Source organism: Dromiciops gliroides, chromosome 6 (genome assembly GCF_019393635.1).
Source record: "Dromiciops gliroides isolate mDroGli1 chromosome 6, mDroGli1.pri, whole genome shotgun sequence".
Lineage (NCBI taxonomy): Eukaryota > Metazoa > Chordata > Mammalia > Microbiotheria > Microbiotheriidae > Dromiciops > Dromiciops gliroides.
In genome coordinates this window covers 2,858,175-2,883,460 of record NC_057866.1, presented here as the reverse complement: position 1 = coordinate 2,883,460, position 25,286 = coordinate 2,858,175, and the positions used below count along the sequence as shown (strand labels likewise).

Sequence of the window (25,286 nt, the reverse complement as noted above, 5' to 3'; positions counted from 1 at the left end):
CCTGCTCTGCCTCCAGTCACAGCTTTATGTCTCCTCTAAGATTTCCTGTTTCCTTGCATCCTCAGCCCAAACATCCATCTTTGAATGACCAACATTGGTGGCTTCCCTTCTGGCCACAACCTTGAACTTGCCCCGGGGCTGCCACCTGGGCCCCATCTGTCTTCGGAAGGCAAGTTCAAAGGGACTAACACCTGTCCACTCCGGCCCTGGCCAAGGCCTCCCCCCAGGGGAGGGAGGCCGGAATGCTCTCCAGCCATGTCTGATGTCATGGCCTTTGAAAGGGAGAGTCAGGCTGAGAGATAACAGAGGTGCCCAGGAGGCAGAGCGCCTGGGCTGGGCTGCCCCCTTATTCTTATGGGACCTCTGCTCTCTGGCCTTCCTCTGTCAGGAGTGTCTCTGAGGAGGCCCTTGTGGGCCCGGGCCCATACACTGTTCCCTGGAAAGTCTCCAGAGGCGGGGGCAGCAACACCAAGGAGCCGGCACCAGGGCCAGTGCTGGCCAGATGGATCTCTGGCCCCAGGAAGCAACATGGGTCTGGGTTGCCCTGCCACGTGGGATACACGGGCCCGTCGGCAGCTTTGGTGGGACCTCAAGGACACTCAGGCTAGCGACCACTCCACGTTGCTCTAGAGGGGTGCCGCCCCCACCAGGGCCGTCAGCCTAATGATCTGGCCCCTGACGAAGCGCTGCTCTCCTTCGCTCTGCCGGCCATTCTGAAAGGCCTCTGGCATTCCAAGGACCTCCTTCCCCATCACTGCGGACACTGGGCTTCAGAGATGGGATGGCAGGGTAAGGAAAGTGTCACCTGACCCGGTCGGGGAAGAGCTTCGCCTTGCCAGTCACCTGGATTGGTTGACTGAATGACCTCGGCCCATCCCCAAGGGCTCCTCAAAGAAATACCAAAATGGCGCTGGGGATGGGCTTCATTTTGTAGTCAGGGGACCAGAGAGGAATGCTTCTCCAGGCCTGCTCCTTGCTTGGTGAAGCACACTCAGGGGGGCCAAGGATTTCTTGTTCAGGAGGGGGCGGGATGGACCGAGGGGTTTCTGCCCCTCCTCCCCCAGCTCAGGCTCCTCCATTGCTAAAATCCACCATCCTGAGCTATGATCTCGGGGGCATTTCCCCAGCATCCCCAGACACCTCAGAGGGGATCCCTTGTGCAGAGGGCAGGGCTGCCAGCTCTGGGTAAAGTAGCCAGCCTCGGGCAGCTGCAGCCCAAGGCCAGTCACTCCTTGGCCTCCTGCCTCCTGGGCTAGGCCTCTCCTAGGCCTCCCACAGCCCAGCTGTGAAGGGGTGAAGGTGCTTTACCTGAATGAGAGAGGCGGCAGCCGGGATCTGGCGGTTGAAATGTTTCTGTCTCTGTTTCTGCTGCACCTTAAGGGCAAAGCCTGAACCAAGAATCCCCTGCAGGAGAGAAGGTCATGAGTCTTGGCTGCTCAGGGTCTGCCCTGGAAGAGCCAGATGCATCCTAGGCTGCCCCGATGCTGGGCTCTGCCAACCTCACCCAAGAGCAGGGGTGACATACCGCGGGGAGGGCGAAGAATGAGATGGCAAAGACTGAGAAACAAGAGGCGATGGTCTTCCCGATCCACGTCTGCGGCACCTTGTCTCCATAGCCGATGGTGGTGACGGTCACCTGGACAGAGGAAGGGGAGAAGGTGCCAGTCAGCAGGGCACAGAGGGAAAGCTCCGGATCCACAAAGCCCCGCCCCCACCGCCGGGGACCAGGGAGGATGAGGAGGGGAGGGAGGGGGTAACCCGCCTGCTGGTGATCCACAGGGGCTCCAACCATTCTAGCGCAACAACTGGGTGGCCTTTGAGCACTTCATGCCACCAAGAACAGCTGAGAGGCACACAGAGAAGCCAAGGAGAGCACAGGGCCCGTGGGGCTTCAGCCCGCACTCAGCCAGCCCAGGACCATTCATGGGGTTGGAAGGCCAGTGGTCCCCACCAGCCTGTGGGCCACCAGAGTCTTTGTTTCATTCTCTTGGGTAGGAGGGGTTTTGCCTGAGCACTCACCAGGCCCCTCAGGTCCAAGGTTTGTGGTGGGAGTTGAGAGGTCCGTGTGTGAAAATGAAAGTGAGGCTGCCTGTGATGCCCAGGGCTGAGGGGGAGGCTGCCTGTGATGCCCAGGGGTAAGGGGGAGGCTGCCTGTGATGCCCAGGGGTGAGGGGGAGGCTGCCGGTGATGCCCAGGGGTGAGGGCATCTCAGACACAGCCTGGTTGGCAACACTCTGTGCCAGGCTCCTTGGGACAGCTGAGGCTACCCTCAGGCCATGGGCCCCATCCCTGCATGCTACGGGGGGAGCCATAGAGTCTGATTCTGTGGCTCCGGTCCCCGCTCAATGCCTCCCCTCCCCACCAGTGACACTGTTTGAAAGGTGCCTGTTCCACACGGGTGCTACACCATACTGGGGAACACACAGACAGGAACCCCGACCCCTGTGGGCATCTGGGAGTGGGCCTTTGGCCTATGTAGCATCCTAAGCTTGGCTCTGAACCCAGCTCTTGTGAGCGTGTTCCTCACGGCCATGCTGCTGGGGCTCTGCGAGTGCCCGAAGAAAGACCTCGGGCCTGCCCTGTAGAATAAGGTCAGAGCTCCAGACGCTTTGTGACACTGAGTCCCCTTGCTGTCCCCTTGGTGGGCACCCGAGGCCTGGCCCTGCCCCCCAGCCTAACTAACCCCCGACCTTCACACAGCGCTCACTTTGAAGGGCAGACAGGCACCTGGATGAGCTCTAGGGAAGGCCCAGCAGGAGAGGCCTGGGTATGCCGGGGCTCACAGATCTCCGACGGATGCCCATGACACACAGCCTAGGCCCCCTGCCCCCTGTGTAGTGGGTGTGGAGGAGTGTGGAGCTAAGCTCAGGTCTGGGTAAGTGGAGGTTTTACCCAAAGCCCTCCCCGACAGTAAATGGTGAGTCTTTGAAGGGGTTCTAGCCATGGCCACTCCCCCAAGAAGTGTCTGGTCCGTGTTCCTTCCCAGAACCAAAGGGAAGCCCCGCCCCCCGCCTGCCTTGATGGCCCCTCTCATCCTCCCTCCAGAGAGGGTCAGTACACCCCACTCTGGGGAAGGGAGCCCAGGCCCACGCTCATCTACAGCTTAAACAAAGCTGGAACACGGAATTCATCCCTTGCAAGGTCTCTGTAGGCCCCTGGCCCCTCCACAGACGTCACACGGAGAAAGAGGGGGAAGGGGAGGCAGGGGCCTGGGAGCAGAAGGATCAAAGCCTGATGGTGGGAGGTTTGGGGGGCAGGAACCCCAGCAGGCAGCCATTGTTCTCCCCCTGCCCCTGCAGAGAGCAGAGCCCTTGGGCCCCTGCCCTGGCTCCCTCCTCGGGCCGCCCTTTTCCTGAGAAAATGCTTTGCTTTTGCATTTTTTCCTCCTTCTTTTGGGAAGCTGGATCCTTTGGGATGGGCCAGACCCTGCTGCTCTCTGCAGCTGCAGGCAAGGGGAAGGGGGGTCGCCAGGAGGCCGCCCAGCCCGGGGTCAGGCTCAGACTCCGGGCCTGCTTGGGGGCTGAGGTGGGGAAGGCAGGAGGAGACCCAGGCAGGCTTGGGGTGTCCTGAGGAAGCTCCCAGCAGCCTCTACTTCTGCCTTTTCCTCCTCCTCCTTGCCACAGAACACCTTCTGCCCATTGTCTCAAGGAATCCTCCCTACAGCCCTCAGAGAGAGGCAGGGCAAAGGTTATGCCCCCCTCCCATTCTGCGGATGAGTAAACTGAGGCCCTGAAAGAGCTACAAGGTATCCTGGTACTCAGCCGGTTTAGCTTCTGAGGCCCAGAGAGGGGAATACCTAAAGTCTCATGGCCCCCGGGCCTCAGACTATGGGATGCAGAAACTCCCCAAGGCTGGGGAGTCACTCACCCTTCCTGGCCACAGCCCGAAGGAAGGAAGGAAGGAAGGAAGGAAACTAGGCCGGACTGGATTCAGTTCAGTGAAATCAGCATTTATTGAGTGCCTACTGTGTCTGGCACTGCACAGGTATTGGGGCATAAATGCACAAGGGAGGTAGCTCCTTCCCTTAGAGGACTTAGACTCTAAAGGGAGCCCCCCACAAATCTACACAGAAAAGCAAACAAATTCCTAGGAAACCATTTGAAGAGGGGCAGAGGGAGGGCTGACACCTGGGCCGGGGCTGAAGAAAAACGTCGGGAAATGCCTTGTGTGGCAGGCGGCAGCTGAGCTGCGGGAGGCTTGAAGGCCGGTCCAAGCTGTGTCCCAGCCCAGTGTTCAGGACTTTTGAGTTGTGAGGATACCCAGAGGGCCAAGGTGCCAGTACCAGGGACTCCTACCTAAGGAGGGGTGCAAGGATATGCCCAGGGTGCAAGGTATTCACTACCACTGAAATGGGGTGGGGTCTGTGGCCACTAGGTAAAGGCCACAGAGATGAGGGGGCATCTAGGGGGCCTTGACTCTGTCCTCAAGTAACTCACAGCCTAGAGGACATGAAAGGAGCAGCAGTGATAAGTATGCCCCCCAGAGACCCCTTCTGTGCCCACTGGTTGGCCCTCCATATGCTCCAGACAGAGGCTACCCGAAGGCCACTCCTCCAGTTGGGGGCTTTGGAAATGTTCTGGCCCCCACCAGACAAGTCCAGAAGTGACCAGGGGAGCATCACTGTGGACCAAAGAGTCCTTTTGGCTGGCAGAACCTCAGAGCCCTCAGGCCTGAGCTGTCCCCCGGCAGGGGCCCCTCATCTAAGACATCCCTGACAAGGGCCTCTGTGGAGGGGAAGCCCATTCTACTTTGGGACAGCAAGAATTACAGAGGCAACATGGTCTCCCTGACAGCCAATCAATCAACATGTATTAAGTGCCTTCTGTGTGCCACATATTCCCTGCCCTCAAGGAGCTTACAATCTAATGGTCAAGCCCCACCCCCTCATTCCTCCAAGCCAGTCTTTGCAGGGGCCAGTGAGGAACAACCCCATGAATCCAGAGGCCAGCCTCCCCTGGGGGGGCCTGATTCATCCCTTCGGGCTCTGATAGAAGGGGAGGGACACCGTGGCCAGATTCCTTGCCAAGTCACTGAACCTCACACCCCAAATCCTACCAGCACCCAGACTATGTGTGGGCACAGTGAGCCAAGATCTCCACAAGGATGAGTCAGAGGACCTGGGTTCAAATCCTGGCTTTGCTACTGACACTTAATGGTCTCTTAGGATGGTCATTTTCCTTGTCTGGGCTTCTTTACCATTTAGAATTAGGAGGCTGGACTGCATGACCCGGAAGGTTCCTCCCAGCTACAGACCGCTTGGCTGCTGGGATCCCAGGACTCCCAGAAGGTAGCGCAAGAAAGAACAGAGCCCGCAAGGATCCCACTCCAGCATGCCCAACAATGAGCCATGGGGACTGCAGACCCCCAGGCAGGGGCCACGACATCGCCTTGAGATGCCCTCTCGCCTGGGGAATATCACTGACGGACACTAGGGTAGAAACGGGTTCAACAGTCACCTTGCCCTCACCTACCAAGGCAGGGTACCCCACCAGACACCCCCTGACAGAGGTACAGCCCACCAGATGAATGCAGCTGGCTCACTCCTCAGGAAGTCAGCCTCCTGAGTGGCCAGACAGCACAAACAGGCACGTTCTCTCATCAGCCCCCAGGACAGCCAAAGAGACAGGTGAGGACAGGACACTGTACATGGATAGGCGAGTCTGGCCCAACGGTCAGTGGGCAAGAGACAGGGTTAAAGGTGGGGAGAGCAGGGCTGGGGAGCTGGGGTCCACACCAGCACATTAGGACTTGGCGAAGATCATGTCGGGAAACTAAGCCCAACCAACCGCCTCGTTATGGTCAGGCCTGGGCCCAAAGAGGAGACTTTCTGGGAAGGAGCGAGGCCTAATGAGGCGTTCCTTCAGCCCACCAGGGAGCAGCCTTGCTGTCTTTGCAGTGTGTGCTCCCGACAAGCCTTTGGGCCAAGGCAGGGCTGGAAAGTTCCCAGAGGCCGAGCCTGGCCAAGACTCAGAGACCCGAACCATGGGAAACTGAATTGTCTCACCCGCTCGGCCACCCACGCCCTGCCCCGACCGCTCCCTGCACCCTGGCCCATCAGGGGGCCCGGGCCTTCTACTGGGGTGGGCGCAGGCCCACGGAGGGCCCCAAGTGCACAAGAAGAGGGGCGTCTGCAGCTGGAATTGGGGGCCTCCCTCTGGGACCACGCTGAGCCTGGGTCTCCTCCCCTTTAAAAAGTGGAAGTCTGTTCCACAGATGAGGGTGGGGAGGCAGAGGGTCTTCAGCACTGGCAGGAGCCTGCCACCTGGTCGAACCAGCTCCTGACCAAGGATTCCCTGACAATAGCCCCCAAAAGGGGTCATCCAGCCTCAGTGGGAGAGGGACCAGCTACCTCCTGAGGTGGCCAGCCCCTCCCCAGGGTTCAGTGTGGCTCATTAGGGAATCTATTCAAAGCTAGATAAATTGACCCTCTGAAGCTTCCCACCTCTGCTCCTCATTCTGTCCTCTGGGGACAGAAAAAGGCTGATCCCCATGGGGCAGAGCCAAGATGGTGGAGGAAAGACATTAAACACACAGAGCTCCTGATACAATTACCCCAAAAACAGCAATAAAAGGCTGATCCCAGCCAAGTCCATGCAGTGTTTATTCATGCATCTACCCGCCCGCCCGCCCATCCACACTGAGTGCCCACTATGCACCAGGCATTGTGCTAAAGGTTGGGCAGGCGGGGATGGGGGATGGGGGATGAGGACAATTGCCGTGCTCCCCACCCCGTCCCCAGACCTCTCGAGGGGAAACACTGCCTCCAATCTTCTGCCATCTTAACCCCCCTCATCTAGACATGCCACAGTTTGCCTAAATTACGGTGCCAATTGTCCCTGTGTGGCCTGACCAGGGCAAAGAACAGCAAAACTGTTCCCTGCTCACTCCTATCCCCACACAGCCTGAGATGCCAAGAAAGGGGCCTCAGAGACCACCTGGGTCAGCTTCCTCATGGCCTTGGGTCTCATGAAAGAAGCTAACTCTACTCATTTCTCCATTTTCTGAATTCAAATCCAGCCTCAGACTCACTGGCTGTGTGACCCTGGACAAGTCACTTCACCTCTGTCTGCCTCAGTGTCCTCATCTGTAAAATGGGGGTAATAACAGGGCTGTTGTGAGGACCGAATGAGTGTTCAGCAGGTGCTGGTCCCACAGCCAGCACTATATAAAGGTGACCATTCTCATTTGCCTCCAAGGAGAACGTGCAAACTTTCCATTCATCTGCCCCTTCCAACGGTCCTCTGGTTTCAGTACCATACCTTGGGACTGCCCAGAAAATCCTTGGTAACAGAGCAAAGACCTCCCCCATAGAGTGCTTTTCATTAAGGTGACGGCAACACCTGCCTGTGGGAGCTAAGAACCCCCGGGAGCACCCTTGGGGAGGGGACCCAAAAGGTGTGCTCCATTTGTGTGGGGGAGAGAGGCCACACGGATGTGTTGGGGACCGCCCCGCAAAATGTCAGAAAGTGTCTCCTCTTTTCTTGAACAGAAAATCAATGGATATCTACTATGCAAACAAGAGAGAGAGAGAGAGAGAGAGAGAGAGAATTTTTTGGATTATCAGAGCCCAGGAGGACCCTAGAACCTAGAATATGGAGCATGTGAGCTGGGAATATCTGAGCAGAGGCCTTAGAACATAGAACAAAGAATGCCAGAGCTGAGGAGGGCCCTAGAATCTAGAACATGAAGTATGAGAGCCGGGAATATCTGAGCAGAGGCCTTAGAACCTAGAACACAGAATGCCAGAGCTGAGGAGGGCCCTAGAATCTAGAACATGAAGTATGAGAGCTGGGAATATCTGAGTAGAAGCCTTAGAACCTAGAACACAGAATTCCAGGACTGGGAGGGGCCTTAGAGATGCTCTGGGTGGCCCCTCTTGTGTTTCTCAGGAGGGGCAGGGGCTCCTAACACAATGAGCTTGCTTTCTCCCCCATCACATGACCTCCTGTCGCTGTCTCCATGGAATCTCCATGATGTTGCGGTGGTGCTAGGGGCTGGGCTCACCTGGAAGGCAGGGAGGCAGGGGCCAGGCTGCTCAGGCCACTGTAGCTAACGGAAAATGAGCTCATGAGAGAAAGCCATAGCTGGGAAGGGAGGCAAGCGGGGTCTATCTGCAGCACAGCCTAGCCAGGGCTCACTAGATCCCCATGACATGGAAGAAAGGGCAGGGGTGGTATCTGCCCATCTCTGCTGCCCACAGGCCTGGAGGGGCCATGCCCAAGGATGATCTCTGAGGGCGAGAGGCCTTGCAGGACCTCCCGGGGGCTCGAGGGGCCCGCTGAAAGCTGAGTTCCCACTACTTTTGGAAACAAAGATGTGAAAGTGGGCTGGGCAACTCTCGCTCTCCCAGCTCGTTGAAGCTGAACAAGGCACCAACTCGGCAATGCACGCAGATAAAAAGAACATTTTCTCTCTGCTCATAACTCTAAACGGACAAATGTGTCTTGTTCCCAAGGTGAAAGGAAAATCAAATGTAACGGTTCTACCACCTCGGCTGTGGGGCCCCACCGTGGCTGCCAAGTTTCAGGGAAGAATGAGTTTTTATAGTCAATTTATAACCCTCTAAAGAGAGAGATACTAATTTTACAGTGGTGAAATAGGGGGCTCGGTAGAAAGACTGACAAGCTCCAGGCTGTCGGATCCCAGCTCCTTCATCAGCCCCAGAGCCCCGGAAGCAAATTCATTCATTCATACCGATGGGGAGAATGGATGGAGGGTAGAAGGGAGAAGAGGAGAAGGAAAAGGAAGGGAAGGAAAGGAGGTAAAGAAGAGGAGGAAGGGAGATGGGGGAGAAGGCCAAGGAAAGGCAGAAAGGGCTGAAAGAAAAGTAATGGAGGAAGAGGGGGCTGGGGACCAGCCTGCTGGCCATGTTGAATCAGCCCCGCTGCCCACTGAGTCAGGCCCCGTGTACCAGGGAGTGGCTGGGTCACCCAAAGCAGGCTCAGATGAGCCCCTGAGGGTGCCGAGTCTCTCTCGGCCAATGCTCCCCGCTTTCATTCCCGCCTGCCCCGATTCTGGGGAAGCCCCCAGGAGCTGCCTCTGAAGGTCAGTCCAAGAACTCAGGATCACGCTAAGGAAGCTTCTTCTTCCTCTCCTCCTGCCCCATCCCGGGCCCCCATCCTCATCTGGAGGGGGGGCTGGAATTTTTGTCCCAGTTCTGACCTGCAGAAACAACCAGAGCAATGGGAACAATCTAATGTCCAAGTGGGAAGAGGCCTAGAAAGCGTTCAAGGCTCCTGAGGAGAAAGGAAACCCAGGGATGAGAAGGGCCAGTGCCAGGAGGGGCATCAGAGGTCCTGCAGTCCATTTTACAAATGAAGAAACTGAGGCTGTGGGGTGACTCGTCCAGGTCAGACCTACGAGGAGCAGAGGGAAGACTCCACCCAAAGTCCTTCTGCTGCCCTGAGGGACCCCTCATCTTGTCAGCCAGTGACCCCAGTGCAAGCTGGAGTGCAGAGATGGCCAGGGGTCACGCTCCCCACGGAGCCAGCCCAGGAAGAAACCGGGAAAGATGCTGAATCGCAGCTGGCTGGGTTCTTACAAATGGAATCCAGCTTGGAGTCAGCTGGGCTTGTTTTCTCCTGAGGTGCTCCTCTGACAAGGAGTGAGAAAATGTCCCATAACTCGAGGTTCAAATTAATAGCCTGATTGAATCCAACTGACCAAGCCCTCCCCACAGCCGCTCCCCCGCACGGGACAGCTGCAGAGAAGGCATCATTAATGGGTGGAAAACTGTCACTCCCCAAAATTCAAAACCTCAAAGGGACAAGCGGGGTGGGAGCAGGAAAAACATCTCTTAGCTTGCTAGGGTGGGAAAGCACACAGCTGCACTGACCTCCTGGCCTCCCCAGAATCAGGAAAGGTACTGTGCTCACGGGGCCGATCTCGGGGGCCTTCCACACCAAACCATCCCTGAAAAGGAAAGCCTTCCACCATTCCCCTGAGCCGTGAGCCCTCAGCCTTTGGCTAAAAAATGAGGGCAGCCCCCCGGCCCCCTGAGGCAGCCCAGTGGACTTCGGGGAGAACTCATCAGTCTGACATTTTCCATTGACCACCATTTACGTCTGCATCTTTTGTTCCTATTTCCTTATTGGTTATGATCATGACTGTGTTGTGGCTTGTAAAGGATGCAGTTAATATCTCCCCCTTATTGCATCAACAGACAAGTTCTTTAAGTCCCAGCATGAGATCAATTTTTGGAAACACAACATGTTGATGCTGAAAAATAATCACACTCTTTAATATTCCCACTCAATAGTCAACCCTGGTTCATCAGAGCTAGTTCTTCCCACATTCTTTTCAGAGACACGATCTCCTTCCTGATTATCTTTCTGTGAGACGTGCCAGGTTCTGAAACAGGAACAGTCCAAGCCCAACCCTATGTATTGCAGAGGGGGAAACTGAGGCTCAGACAGAGAGGGAGGAAGGGAAGGGAAGGGGGACCACTCGAAGGCTGGTATTCTTTTTTTTTCTTCTGGGGGTGGGGGATGGGTCAGGGGTTATGAGGCCACTGTCTGAGGAGAAGCAAGCCCGGTCTCAGGGAGGGGACTGGCAGAGTTGGCACAAGAAGGCAGAAGGGGGATAGATAGAAAGGAAAACTGTTGGACTTGAAGCTCTCCAGGGATCCTGGTTGGGATGTTGGCTCTGCAAGTTACTATTTGTGTGACCTTGGGGAAGTCACTTTGAACCTGGGTGTTCTCATTTGTAAAATGATTGGGCTTGGCTTAGGACAGAGGACCAGAGAGGCCCCTCCCAGCTCTGACTCTACTCAGCCTTGAGCCCTGGCTCTGCCCTGTGGCAAACATATCCCAGGCCCAGGCCCCAGGGGCCTGTTAGTGGAAGGCGGAAGGAACCTATCCCCAGGGACGCTCACTCTGCCCTCCCCGGCCTGGAGGCTTTGTCTCCCCCACACCACCTGGTCTCTGTGGGTCTGGACTGTGAGCTGTCCCTGAGGCTATGCCCTGTCAAATTTTCACTTTGTATCTCCCCACCTCCTACATACAGAAGGCGCTTCATAAAGGCTTGCCCTTGTTGCCAGAAGGCACCGGCAGAAGGGTCCCCTGGGGAAGAACTCTGTAAAGCACAGCTCACCCACCCCCTCACCCGGTTTCTCTGGATAGCTGCAGATTTTCATTAGGCAGCTGGCTTTTCATGGGACCTGCCCAGCCAACACTCACGGCTTTGCTGAGGACCTGTGGTTGATGTCCGAAGACTCCCACGATGCCAGGGTGGCAAACCGAGCCCGCAAGCAACCTGGCGTTTCTGCTCTAACCCGGGCTGGAAATCCGGCCTGCTGACAGCGCGTGTGCGCTCCAGGGCCCTCTCCGGGGGGGAACCACATGCCAACCCCGGCTCGTTCTGGGTGTCCTGCACGCCAGTGCTCTTAGCCGCACGCTCCCCCAACTTGCCAACAAATAACTCACTTGGCCTCACAAACAAAGTGACTTAAGAGACCCAGGCAGACGTCACTGGCCAAGGGGAAGAGGGAAGCCTGCATTTCAGTGGCCTTGACCAGAGCTGACGAGAGGCTGAGTTCAGGGAGGGGAGCTGGCGGCCTTCGGAGCCAGTGGGCAGAGAAGTCATTGACCGACATTCTGATGGGCAGAGGCTGCTAGCGGGACGCTCACCCAGCGCCGGCAGACACACCCAGCCCGTCCTCAGGTCAGCTAGCACAGGCGAGCCGGCCCTCGTGGACGCGAGTAGGAATCCCCAGAGAAATGAGGCAGCACACTCACCACGCCCCACCACAGGGCATCGGCGTAGCTGCCAAACTCAATGCGGCCGGACTCATTCACGGCGTCTTTTTCCGCCAAGTACACAAAGTAGGAGGAGAAGATCAGACCCAGAAATCCGATGTATAGGGTGGTTATCAGCTCCTGCCGTGGGAGCAAGGACAAGGACTGTCAGCGTGGGCCTCCCGGAGGCCTGACCCTGGAGGGGGGCAACCGGTGTCAGGGCTGCCCCCCTCCTCCCCTCCCCCCACCCCAGGAAGCCCAGATGACGCAAAGCGGACACCGGGGCCAAAGGAGGGGCCCACCTGCCGATGGATGAAGACCACGGAGCCCAGGAGCCTCCATGTGCCGCCCTGCCGGTCCACGTGCAGCATCCGCAAAATCTGCAGGAAGCGAATCCCCCTGGGGACGGAGCAGAGAAGCCTGAAGGCCTGGGGCCTTTGCCCCTTGGGTCGCTTCAGGGGCCGCTGTCTGGGAAAGGCAGGTGAGAGGGGAGGAGACGCGGCAGGGGCAGGCGCTGGGGGAGGCAGAGGCTCTCCTGCCCCAGCTTCAAGGGACTGGACGACCAGGCCTGCCAGGCCAAAGGAAGCCTCGGGGAGGGATGGGGGGCTGGTCCCAGGCGAGGGACGCCCCCGAGATGCCCAGGCTGGGTGTCGCCATGCCGGCCAGCCACACCGCACTGCCCGAGGCATCTCCCTGCGTCGGCCTGGCTCAGCCCCTTCGAGGGCCGCCTGGGGCCAGGTGCACACCCTTGGCTCCCTTTTCTCTCCCTTCACACTCTGATCCACCCACACTGCCCTAGCGCTGGTCCCCAGGGAGCTGGGGCCCTTGTCTATGGCTGTCTGTGGGTGTCTGTGGCTGTCGCCTAGCCTTTGCTCATTTTGCACGCAGGCGAGGTTTGCTGAGCGCAGACCACGGTAAGCTTTGAGTAAACGCTTGCTGATTGGAGGGTGAATGAGCCCGTCCCGGGGAACTGACTCCCTTCCTCCTCGGCTCCCTGGCCCCCTCTAAAGCTGGCTGTCCAGGGAAGGGTTCCACAGCAGAGGTGGGGCACCTCTAGTGAGCAGGGAGGGAGGACAGCCAGGAGGAGGCAGCCAAGGGGGCAGGGAGCAGTCCTGGGAGGCACTGCCCAGAAGGGATGGTTACCTGATGGCTGAAGTTGCAAAGACTTGTCCCTTGGAGCCCACGCAGAGGACAATCATGGAGGCCGCCACCACAATGAGGTCTGGATAAGGAGAGACAGGAAGGCTCAGAGCTTGACCTTGTCACATCATGTCTCCAAAGGCCCCATTAACCAACCAGTCACCAAGGACGGGGCTGCCTGCCCACGAAGCCCACAGCCCGGAAGGCCATCACCAAGGGTTTCTGAATCCCGTGAGTCCTGGCCCGGGCAGCTTCATCCATCAAGAGGGACCCCAGAAACGCCCTTCGAGGAGGTCCCTGGGATGTGAGGAGCAGAGGAGGATGCATTGGGCGCACATCTGCCGAGTGGAAGGCCCTGGGCTAGGCACCAGGGGGAGGCAGAAACAAATCAAACCCAAGCCCGTCCTCCAGGAGCAGAGCGCTCCTTACGAGTGAGAAAAACAAGGCAAGAGCCCGTTGGCACTTAGGGTCAGGGGGCCTAGGATCCATCCTGCCTGTCCAGTCCCTACTGCAGCCTCCCTCCGCCTCAGTTTCCTTTACTGGAAAGTGAGACCATTGGCCCTAAAGATGCTTGGCGTTCCCCAGCCACATGGCCAGCCTGTGGCTCCCTCACGCCAGTTCATTTTTTGAAAGGCTTCCGCTGTTTGTGCCGGCGTGGGGGCAGCCCGGCCGGGGGCAGAGAGGTCTGCGTACCCATCTGACGTGAAGGCCCAGGAATGAGCCCGGGAGCTCTGAGTAGGAACCTCAGCTCCGTGACTTTCTCCCTTTGGAACACAGGGTTGGGCCCTTCCCCTCTCTGGGACTGTTTCCCACCATCAGCTGAGAGGCATTAGCCTCAGGGCCTCCCTGGGCTGCCCTGCTGCCCACTGGGGGAGCTCAATTGGGCTCCCCCCATGGATCCCGCTCCTCACAATGGTCCCTGCTCACAGCTCTCACAAAGCCAGATTTTCATTGGATGATAATCCCCAGGTGACTTTAATTTGGTCCCTGGGAATGTGTCTCCAGGCACATCCTTGGAAGCCCTCAGGAGTGAGTGTGAGCAGCTGCTGCCACCCAAAGAACCCCCGATCAGCCCCCCTTCTGAGCCGAGCTCAGGGACTCTCCCAGGCCCACTCGTGTCTGGGGCGGCTGGGGGAGGGCGCAGCATGGAGATTAGGACCCCGGGGCACTCGCTGAGAAAGGGAAGGCTGCTGGCCCTCAAGTCCACATCTGGAAAGTGGAGAAGGGAATGAAGGGACTTCTCGAGTCTCCTTCATCTCTCTGTCACCTTCCTTAGGCTGCAACTCCTGATGGAACAGAAAGATCTCTGCCCGAGTGAGGAGTGTCCAGACACCCGGCATGCTCACTGGGAGCCCACAGGCCAGGCTCCACCTATATCTGGGTCTCAGTTTCCCTCCTGTCCAAGGGCAGGACTGGACTGTGTGGTCCCTGGCACTCTTCTAGCTTTGCCATCCTAGATCTGCTACACCTCTCCAGCACTTCTCCGGAGTAAGGAAGGCCCAGGCCGAGGGGATCTTTCCTGGGTAGCTCTCTATGCCCACCCCACCCCCAGGAAGCAGGAACAGCGGTGGGCCTCACAATGTGAGCAGTGCTGGCCCAACACCAGCCTCCAACCAGGAAGACCGGCTACTCACCGATGATGGAAATGGGCTTCCTGGCAAAGCGCAGCCGGCCCCAGATACCCACGTACTTGCTGCGGCATCCCGCTGACCACAGACGAACCACATACTCCGTCCCAAAAAATACCACGAGCACAATTTCCTGGAAAAAGGAGATGGGAAATGCATGACTTCTCCTGCTTCATTTGTTTGTCAGGGGCCCCGGGGGCGTGCTGGACAGGCGACTCCGACCCAGCACCGAGGGAGGCTCTGCCCGTGTGCCAGCAGCCCCCTCACCCCGGGGAAGGAAGGGTGATCTAGCAACATTTATTAAGTGCTTCTTGTGTGCCAGGAACTTTGAGCCAAGCCCTGCGCTGAGTGCTGGGGACAGAAATACAAAGATGGTCCCTGCCATCAGAAAGCTTCCACTCTAATGGGCAGAGGTGAGAATATCTGGAGAAGTGGAAGCAGAGGAGGGAGGAATCTGCTGGTTCGAGACATTCCAGGGATGGTGGTGGGCAGCATGGAACAACTAACTGTCCCATCCTTTCCAGGGATAGTTGTGACTATAATGACTGTCGGAGTGGGTGGGGAGGATGCCCACAGTGGGGGCAGAGCTAGCAGGGAGCCCCAATTCCTGAGCTAGGATGCCAGCTTGGGGCAAAGCTTGCTGATGTACTCCTGAGGGAGAGCAGGAGCAGTCAGACACTCGCTTGGAGTTCTAGCACTTTCTAAGTTACCTAGGCTTAGCACTCGGAAAGTTGGGATGCCGGGGTCCAGAGCTTGGGGAGAGACACAACCCACTGGGGGTCAGCCGCACCAGCGATGGCCCATTGAGGTTCTGAATACAAGGAGACAAGGTGGCCCGGGCAGGCACAAGGAGCCAGTGGGCTGCAAAGGCGCATCCCCAAACTATAAAAAGATCTACTTGTGGAGCAGGCATCGAGAGGGAGGAAGGGGGAAGGGGCCGCTTTCCTTCCATGGCGGGTGTGCTTCCTAGAAGCCCAGACTCAAGCCCCACTGTTGAGGATGCAAGCGGTGAGGGCCGAGGACCTCTCAATGGGGGCTGTCACCGAAGTCTTGGTCTCCCCAGGCTCGATGGGCCGAAGGGAGAGGCCCCACGGCTCACAAAAGGCTCACACAGAGAAGCCAGGGCTCTGTCAGCAGCTGACCCCGAACCCTCCCCCGGCCGGGGCCAAGAGGCAGATAGTGGAGAGTGTGTTTGTGTGTCCGGGTGTGTGCCTGCGTGCCTGCCTGCCCTCATGAATCTTGTTCCAGACAAGATCCCAACAAGTAACCCAGTCAGGGCAAGGAAGAGGGACTGATTTTGGTTGCTGCATTTCTGTGTCCCAGCCAGCAAAGATTCAGGCGGGCCGCTCCCTCAGGGTGCCCCCCCCCCCAAAGAACTCAGAAAGCGCCTTTGTTTCACCGTCTCCGCTCTCCATTCTAGGCAACACTGACACCGTTTTTCTGCTCCATTCATGGCAGCTCTTATTTTACAGACGAGGCGACTGAAGCTGAGGAACACCACCCAGCCAATAAGCTCCCAAGGCAGGATTGGAACTCAGCTCTCCCTAATTCCACATCTAGACCACCTTTCCAGTGTGATTCCACACCCCGTCACGTCTCCGCACAATTGCAGCCACACTGGCCTGCGTGCCATTCCCCAAGCGTGCCCTCCACACCTAGCTCCCGCGCCCCCTCTGCCTCGAATTCCTCACTTTCCTGAAGCCCAAGGCTGCCTGATCCCAGGAAGGCCTTCCTCTTCTCCCGGGGGACGGGTTGGGGAGTGAGCCCACCCTCCCCAAAGCATATCATGCTGTCTCCTCCCTTGTTGCTTCTCCAGGAAAATGTCAGCTCTCTGAGGGCAGGGCCTGGGCAGAGAAGGCTTTGGACTCCAGGCCAGACATCCTTGCCCTCTCTGCCCACGCCCTTCCTCCCTGCATCTCAGGGCAGATCTCAGTCCGTGGAGGCCAGCCTCCCCCGGGGCCCCTGTGCTCCCCAATGCAGCCTGGGCCGGTCACAGCTCACTCGGGCACACGCATTCGGGAATTTTAGCTTTCCTTTTGTCTGCAGATTTTAACCTTGAGGAATCAGGGTTTTTGTTTAGTTGGTTTTGTTTGTTTTAAAACCCAGCCTTGCTTTCTAGTGTCCTTCCTCTGGGGCAGGGCAGGGCAAGTGGCTGGCCACGCACCCTCGAGGATGGGCCTCTCGCTCCTGGGACACCAGCCCCACGTTTCTCATGGCCCTGACTCTGGGGCTCTGGGGTGGCTATTTCTGGCCCATGCCCACCGGCTCAGCCCGCATAGCTACAAACACCCCCTCAGTGCGGCTCTGAACCACAGCCCTCCCCGTGGCCTGATCTGTTCAGACCAACGAGCCCCTCTCCCCACCCCCAGTCGTTAACCCAGAGCAAAGTCTCCCGGGGCTTTGGCACCTGACCAGAGGGCGGCCGTTTCCACTGGGGAGCCCTTTCTGGATGTACATACCTCGTTAACCGACTCTACAGAGCCTTCTCTTTTCAGCGGCCCCGTTTCCATGGGCCTCGTCTCCAACACAAATAAAGGTACAAGAGAGACTGCTGTTTGCAAGAGCACAGACTGCGGGCTTGGCGAAACTCCTTCCGAGCACGCCCCATCACCTCAGCCCTCTCCAGGTGCAGGACAAACACCTCATTCATCGAGGGCCTCTCTACTGCCCCCACCTCTCCCCATCAAAAAAAAAAAAAAGCCAGGCCCTAGTGGGGCAAGTTGATCCAGGACTTGGGATGGGGGGGGTGCTCCACAAGGGAAGATGGGGTACAGTGGGAAGAACCCCAGGCTGAGATTCGGGAGACCTCAGTCCTAAGCCTGGTTGGGCACCAAGTCGAACCCCCCCAAGCCTCAGTTTTCTCATCTGTCAATGACTGGCTTAGACCAAAGTTTCTCCTACTTTCCTTCCAGTTCCCATAAAACTCAACCAGTTCGACAGATACTCACCGACATATCAGTCCTGAACTCGGTGGTCCTGGGTTCAAATCCCAGCCCTATCACTTCCTGCCTACTCATGTGCCCTTGGGCAAGTCTCTGGCTTCTCACACAGTTAATAAGAAGCTGGTGTGGGACTCAAAACCGAATCCTCTCCTGTGAGACAAAGCTGGGGAGACAACATGACAAAGATGACTCAGGGGTCCCCCAGGGGAGCCCATCCCTGTCTCTGCCTGCTGAGGAGGAGACTGAGGGTCTTTAAAGACCACAAGCCTGAACTCAGACCATGGGGACAAGGAGGTGGTCAGAGAATAGAAGGGCCTGAATAAGACAGAGGTCAGAAGGGACCCAGGGATCTGCTACTAGGGAGAGAGAGGGGAGAGGGGAAGAGGGCAGAAGCCAAAAGAAGGGGCTAGAGAGGGGGCTCAGGGGTAGCGTGAAGATGAGAGATGGCAGAGGAGGGGGACAGGGGAGTGTCTATAGAAGAGAGATGGAGGGGACACAGGGGAGACAGAGGACGGTGATGACTCGGGAGAGGAGGGGAGCCCAGAGGGCGAGAGGACAGAGAGGGCCGAGTGGGAAAGAGGCAAGGCCGGCCACCGGGAGAGGGGCAGGGCTACACCAAGAGAGCTGGGAACGGCCGGAGCCATGGGGGGTCCTTCCAAAGCTCGGCCCCTCCTGCGAGACCTCACCCAGGCTGAAGGGAAGGGCACAGCCCAGGAGTAACAAACCCCTCACCCTCCAGCCCCAGCCCCTTCTTGAGAAGGCAGCAAACACTTTTTGGGCCAGAAAACCAAGCCTACCTTGGGTTCCCAAGCCCCCCAGTGCATCTCCCTGATAATAAAGGGGAAGATCGGGACAGGCCATGCTAAGCAAGTATCCAGAGGGGTGGGGGGGGGGGGGAACGGGCCAGGCCTGCTTCCTTGGAACAAAGACACTCACAAGCTTGCTCTACATGCACACAAGTGATCTCTCTTTGAGAAGTGGCCGAGGCTGGTCCACTCCCCCCAAGGTGACCGGCTGAATCTGCTTATCTCCATGATGTCCGTGGCCAGCCACTCCCCAGGGCAGGCCGCAGACTCAGGCTTCCACCGGCATCCTCAAGGGGATGCCCCAGATATCAGCTGCTGTCTAGTCTCCAAGTATCCCAGGAGAGATGGGGGTCAAAGGAAGAGAGCCTAGGATGGCCCTTGTCCCAGCGTTGGGTCTTCATCCTCTCAGGTGACACATGTGACAGTCACGGCATGGAGAGGCCCCCAAAGGTCCCTCATTTTACAAATGGGGAAACCGAGGCCCAGTGGCAAAGCAAGATTCAGCCCACTGTGACCTTTTGGGAGACTTACTCCCCAGTCTGCCCTCTGGACGTTAGAGATGGGGGAACAATCTCCAAAACCAAAGAACAAAGACCTGGGAGATACTGCTGCCTCCCACCACAGGCTCTGCTGGACACGGGCCCTGAGCCCAGCTTTCCAGCCAAAGGGATTTGAGGGCTTACCATGACAATCCTGCAAAGCCCCTTGGGAGCAAAGAGCCCCCTGCAGGTTCAGGAAGGTCTTTGGGGTCCCCTCTGTTCCTCACCCCATATGGGATGGGCTGCCTGCCACCCTCCATGGGGGCACCATCCAAGGGTACTAGGCGCTCTTGCCCTCCCCAAGTTCAATTTGCCTAAATACAGCATGGTTGAGCTCCAGCTGTTCCTACTTGTGGCTAACCTCAGATAGTGCCTTCAAGCTCCAAGAGCACTCTCCAGGATAGAACCTCCTAGAAGAGGGCTCTAAGTCCTGACCGTCTACACAGGGAAGGTCAAGTGGATGAAGGCTCTCTCTTGCCCAGCAAACAGCCCACCCTACAGGCTCTACCTCTCGTTGAGCAGACCCAGTCAGGACTAGGACTACCCTGATCCCGTGATTGGGGGGTTTACACAGGCTTTCCTCCAGCGCTAGGGAGCAGGGGGCTCACAGACGATATCTCCATCTTAGAGACGGACAAGCCAGGACTCTGGAGGGGGAAGTCACTTGTTCACCATCAGCCAGACACAGAGCTGTGGATCAAGACTCAGGCTTTTCCATCCAGTTCACTCTCTACTAGGCTACCTCGCCTCATGATGGACGTCCAAAGTAATCTGGGTTCTGGTTAGTTCTGCTGCTTCTGACTCTTAATTCAAGGCAGAACTCAGACTGTACCCCTCCTATCTCTATGGAGAGGCAAGAGGCTGAGCTGCCCAAGTGGGGGGATGACAGGACCGAGATGTTCCCCCAAACAACCAAGAGCAGGGACGGAGAGCGAGGAAAGGCTAGGTGTGCCAGAAGGCCCAGCTGGGGCTGGAGGCGAAAGCTGTGTTCTAGCCTTCCACCCCTGGTCACCCATGTCCTCTATGCTGGACCTTGCTTCCCCGCCCATCCCTGCCCGAGCCTCCCCCTCAGCCCACCCTGGCTGGGGCATCCATGAGATCAGAGAGAGGGGCTCAGCTCCACAACCTGGGCAGGCACTGAGGGGCTGTGGGGCTCAGTCTCCTTTACTGCAGAATGCTATTCTTGCCCTCAGTGACCCCAGTTCTGGGCCCCCAACTTGAGCCCCCTCTCCTTGAGCCAAACTGGCTGCCAGGGAAATGAGCTATGGAAAAGGGGGGTGTCTGTCTGCCCAATGCACGCAAATAGCAGCTAACCAGTCATCTCTACACACAAACGTTTGCAGGCCCGACCACAACGCGCTTCCTGAGACAGCCGCCCAGCCCGCCCGGCCCACAGGGTCCAAGCAGAAGGCGGCTTTCATACATCAAAGACTCTGTGGTTAAATTACCTGGATGGACAAGAGGAAAAAAGACCCTCTGGTATCCAGGACGGGCTTCGGGAACAGCCAGACCCCCCCCCCCCTTCCGCCCCAGCCCAGACACACACATATTGAAATAACATGACAAAGTGAACACTTCACAGGAGCTCGGCGGGGCCGCCTGGCCCTGAGGCCGGGGGTGGAACTTTCCGGCATTCCTCTCTGCCCCAGCTCCCCCCCCAACCCCAGCACACGTGCATAAGTGCACACACACACACAGCCCACCCCCCTGCCCCCTTCTATCCCTGGACTCTTCCTGAATAGAGAGAGGGGGCTACTATCCAGCCCCAGCTACCCCAAAGCTCTCTCCTGGAAGGGGCTGTGAATTAGCCTCCATTTCAGAGTCATTGAAAGACTTTCTCCCTTAGACTCCATCCAGAGAGGAAATTCCAGATGGGGAATGGGTGATGGATGGATCAGGGCTTGGGGCACAGTCCTCCCAGAACCCTCACTCATAGTTTCTGGACATGAAAAATGAATAAGCTTAGAGAGCCTTGACATTGAGCCCATTTTTGGAGTCAAGGAGAAATGGGGCAAATGAGGCCCGGGGGGGGGGCAACAGACTTGCCTAGGGTGATTCAGCTAATAAGGAACAGGACTGGTATTCACACCCAAGTCTCACACTCTAAACCCAAGGCCCGTTCTACTCCCCAGGTTGCAGCACCCTGTCCCCATGAGCCACAGTCTACACCCACCTTCTAAGAGAGATCATGGGAGCACTCAGCTTGATGCTTCCTCCCAAAGGAAAAACCTCTCTGAGCACAATGGTCTGGGGCAAACAGGGGCTCAGCCCAGGCCTTGTCCCAGTCTGCCTCTTCTGGGCCCAGGGACCTCAGTCAGATCACTTCCTCCTCTGTTTAGAAAATGGGGCTAATAATCCAGGTCTTGCTTCAAGTAGGGGCTCCATTGGCATCATGTGTGAGAGGAACTCATCACACCGTACACCAAAGAACCCGAGCAGGCAGGACACCAGTGGCTTCCTGGCTCTTTGACACCCAGCCTTTTATGAGAAGGATGACCTAGGCACAGGCTAGAAGTGGGGGCAGAGGAGGGATGGCTGGAGGAGAGAGAGAGAGAGAGAGAGAGAGAGAGAGAGAGAGAGAGAGAGAGAGAGAGAAGGAGGAAGAAGAAGGAGGAGGAGGAGGTGGGGGGGAGGAAAAGAAGAGAGAAAGAGAAGGTGAAGAAGGAGGAGGAAGAGGAGAGGAGAGACGGAGATAGAAGGAGGAGAGACGAGGGAGAAAGGAAGGAGAGAGACAGGTAGAGAGGGAGACAGAGAGAGGGAAGAAAGTGGAGGAAAAGGGTCACTTTTCAGTTCTCTGGGGTCTAGGAAGGGAGGAGACAAGTCTGAGGCCCAAGTTTTCTGCATTAGGACAAAGCTGGTGGGTCTAGGCTCTCCAGGAGCATGGGGACCAACACAGCCAGGCCATGATCGGGGGCTGTGAGAGAGATGGGTAGGAGAGGCTTCTTCCTGCCCAGGCTTGGGGCTCCTGGCACTAACAGTCACCTTCATTTCTAAACAGAAAACAGACCTGGCACCAAGGGGTGCAGGGAAGCCAGTTGTGACTCAATGGAAAGGCAGAGAGTAGAGTAGACAGAGCACTCAGTGGCTTTGGGGTCAACAGAGTTGGGTTCAAATCTTGCCCCAGTCATTTACTACTTATGTGACCGTGGGCAAGTGACTCAACCTCCGGACACCTCTATTTCCCCCACGTGTAAAATGATGCTGATGGATCCACCATCCTGTGAGGTCTGTCCTACCTCCAAGTCTGTGACTGAGAAGCTAATACAAGACTCTACCGAGCCCTGCTCTCTGCTGGCTGCTGAAAGACAAAAAGGAAAAGATTCCCTGCCCTCCAAGGGCTTATACTCTGGAGGGAGGACCCGTGCCAGCTAGAGCCATCCAACAATGGCTGTGAGTGAGCTCCCCTGGACTCAAGGGCTTCCAGCGGAGGCAGGATGATGGTGACATTAGAAGCTGTAGAGTGGGAAGTGACTCAGGCTCTGCTGGCCCACTCCCCTCACTCCACGGCTGGGGAAACAGCCTCAGGCAGAGGGAGTAACTGGTTCTTCCCTATGGCTTCTAAGGTCTCTCCCATCTCCCAGTCCTATGATAGCGCCACTTTAGGCACTTGATAAGGTCAGAGGCAGACTGACGGTGGGTTCAAATCCCACCACCGGCCCTTACTAGCTGGGTGACCCCAGGCAAATGGCTTCCACTCTCTGAACCTTCTGCTTCCTCCTCCCTCTCTCCCTCCATCCTTCTCCCCGCGGCCTCAGGACAGCCAAGGCCAGGGAACGAAGCGGGGAGACGTAGATGGAGAAGACCTGCCGAGGCTGTCCTGAAAGGACAGAGAAACCGGAGGCTAGGTTCCCAAGGATGAGGGCTCACCGCCCAGCGGCCCAGGCTCCGAGACGGGGAGATTAAGCCACTTTGGAGCTAGCCATCCCCCACCCCCATCCTCCTGATCATGGAGAGGCTTGACAGGCTGCAGCCCCCATCCACCCACAGCTCTGGCTCCGAGCCCCACGATATTGTGTGAGATAAAGCAGCCTCTGTCTGGGCCCCAGCTTCCCGGGACCAAACAAATGCCAAACTATTGATTCCTCCCATGAGCGGCAAGTGGAAGTGCTGATTAGGGCCAACAAGGAGGCTTTGTTCTCGTGGGCAGGCCATCGTCCCGAGGCCCCAGCACGGGGCCCCAGGGCCCTCACTTTGAGCTAAGATCTAAGGGTCCCAAAAAGCTCCTCGGGGGCGTGCGGCACGGCACCACGGCTCCAGGGCCTGGCACCAGGGCCCGGCTCAATGGGCATCTACTAAGCACAGGGCCCGGCCCTGTGGGACGCACGGGCACCCAGAGAGAGGCCGGAGCTTGCCGGGAGGAGGGGAGCCGCCGCTTGGTCTCCTGAGCAAACGCCAGGAGCCGCAGGGTTAACGGCTCAGAGCCCTCAGCTCCACCGAAGGGGCAGCGGCTGAGGGCCGAGGACGGCCAGAGCAGAGGTGGGGGCGTTCGGGGGAGATCACACCCAGGCACCAGATGGCCTTGAGGTCTCCAGAGTCCTTTCCTTACAGCCCTCGGAGCCAAGGAGGAGTTCAGCTTCCTAGCAAAACTCTCAACACCGTTGGAGATTTATGTTCCCACTTTGTAAACCTCAAGGTGCTGTATAAATACAGCCATCATGTTATGGTGGTGATTATTATTAGAGCCAGGCCTTCATTCATGCCTGAGGAATGTGTGACATTTGGAAGGAGCCCAGGTGAGCCGAGAAAAACAAATAACCCCCAAAAGGTGGAAAATAACACCTTTGAATGGGAACTGGTGTGTCTTTCATTGAGGCCAGAGAAGGCTAAGGAGGAACCCAGAATAACTCGGGCTACTTTGTGGGTACATTCTGAGGGGGCTTATGGAAGCTCCCAGCCCAGAGACCCAAGTACTCAGAGGCTTTCTGCCTGGGGAACGGGGTGGGAGAGAAGAAGAGCCACCTACTGGGATCATCTCTGAAGAGGAGGAGAGAGGGAGAAACAAAGAGGGTAGATGGAAAGAAAGAGGAGGAGAAGAGAAGGGAGAGAAAGGGGGTAGATGGAGAGAAAGGAGGAGAAGGAGAGAAGGGAGAGAAAGAGGAAAAGAGAGAGGAGGGAAAGGGGGATAGATAGAGAAAGAAAAAAGGAAAAAGGGAGAAGGGGAAAGAGGGGGAAAGAGAGGGATAGGTAGAGAGAGAAAAGAGGTGAATGAGAAAAGGGGGAAAGAAAGGGAGAGAAAGAAAGAGGAGAAGAAAGGAGAGAGGGAGAGAGAAGGGAGAGGAGGAGACAAAGAAGGGGATTGAGGGGGATAGATTGAGAGAGGAAAAGGAGGAGAAGAGGAGGAGAGAGGAAAAGAGGGGGATAGATGGAAACAGAAAGGAGAAAAAGGAGAGAAGGGAGGGGGAGAGAGAAAGAAGAGAAGAAGGGAGAGAGACAGAGAGAAGGATAGATGGAGAGAGGAAGAGGAGAAGGGAGAGGAGAGAAAGAGAGGGAGTGGAGGAATAGATGGAGAGAGAAAAAAGAGAAGGGAGAAGAAGAAAGAGAGGGAAAGAGGGGGATAGATGAATAGAGATAGGAGGGAGAGAGAGTAAGGGAAAGAAAGGAAAAGGGAGAAGAGGAGAGAGAGGGAAAGAGGAAGACAGATGGAGAGAGAAAGGGGGAAAGGGAGAGAAGGGAGAGGGGCAGAGAGAAAGAGGGAAAGAGGGGAGGGAGACAGAAAAAAGAGGAGAAAGGGAGAAGGTGAAAGGGGAATTGGTAGGAAAGAGGAGAATGAGAAAAGGGGAAAAGAAAGGGGAGAGAGAGAGGAGAAGAAGGGAGAGAGAAGAGGAGAAGGGAGAGGAGGAGAGAAAGAGAGGAGGAGAGATTAAAAGGGAAAAAGGAGAAGGGGAAGAGAGGGAAAGGGGGAGAAGAGGAGAGAGGGGGAGAGAGGGAGAGGAGCGATGGGAAAGGGGGAGAAGGGAGAGGGAAAGGGGAGAGAGGGAGGGAGGAGGAAAGGGAGCGAGAGGTGAAAGGCCCCTTTCCAAACAGAATACTCAAGGGGATGCCAGGCCCCCCAGCAGCCCCCTCCTCATCTTTCAGGAACCCTCTGGCCTCTGGAGGGCCCAGCTTAGTGGGGGAAGGTCTCAGAACCAGGACCCCTGGGTTTCGGTCCCACTCATGCCCCTAGAGAAGGGGTGCACATAGAAAGGGGCCTTACCCGCCATGGGGAAATTGTTGGAGAGGTGGGGAGAGCCCACCGAATCCAGGACTGGACGGTCCTTCACAAAGGAGGTAACAAGCCTCAGGACTGAGCAGAGTCTCAAAAGGAAATGACCCGCTGACCATAGTTCCTGAAGAAGATTATACACATTGTCCCATTTGAGTCTCACAACCATCCTGTGGTCAGCTCTCTTATTACCCCACTTTTTAGGCAGGAAAACTGAGGCCAGAAAGAATCTATGACTTGCCCAGGTTCACACAACCAGCCCATGCCTGAATTCAGGCCTTTCTGACTCCCAGT

General features: G+C 57.1%; 1 protein-coding gene across 1 annotated transcript in view; it reads right to left on the bottom strand.

The window, feature by feature from the left end:
• KCNQ1 (potassium voltage-gated channel subfamily Q member 1) overlaps positions 1-25,286 on the bottom strand; it is a 333,009-nt gene that overhangs the window by 223,460 nt on the left and 84,263 nt on the right. Inside the window, 6 exon segments of the mRNA XM_043972032.1 lie at positions 1,309-1,404; positions 1,526-1,636; positions 11,736-11,876; positions 12,038-12,134; positions 12,879-12,957; positions 14,510-14,636. Coding sequence (XP_043827967.1) covers positions 1,309-1,404; positions 1,526-1,636; positions 11,736-11,876; positions 12,038-12,134; positions 12,879-12,957; positions 14,510-14,636 — 651 coding nt within the window.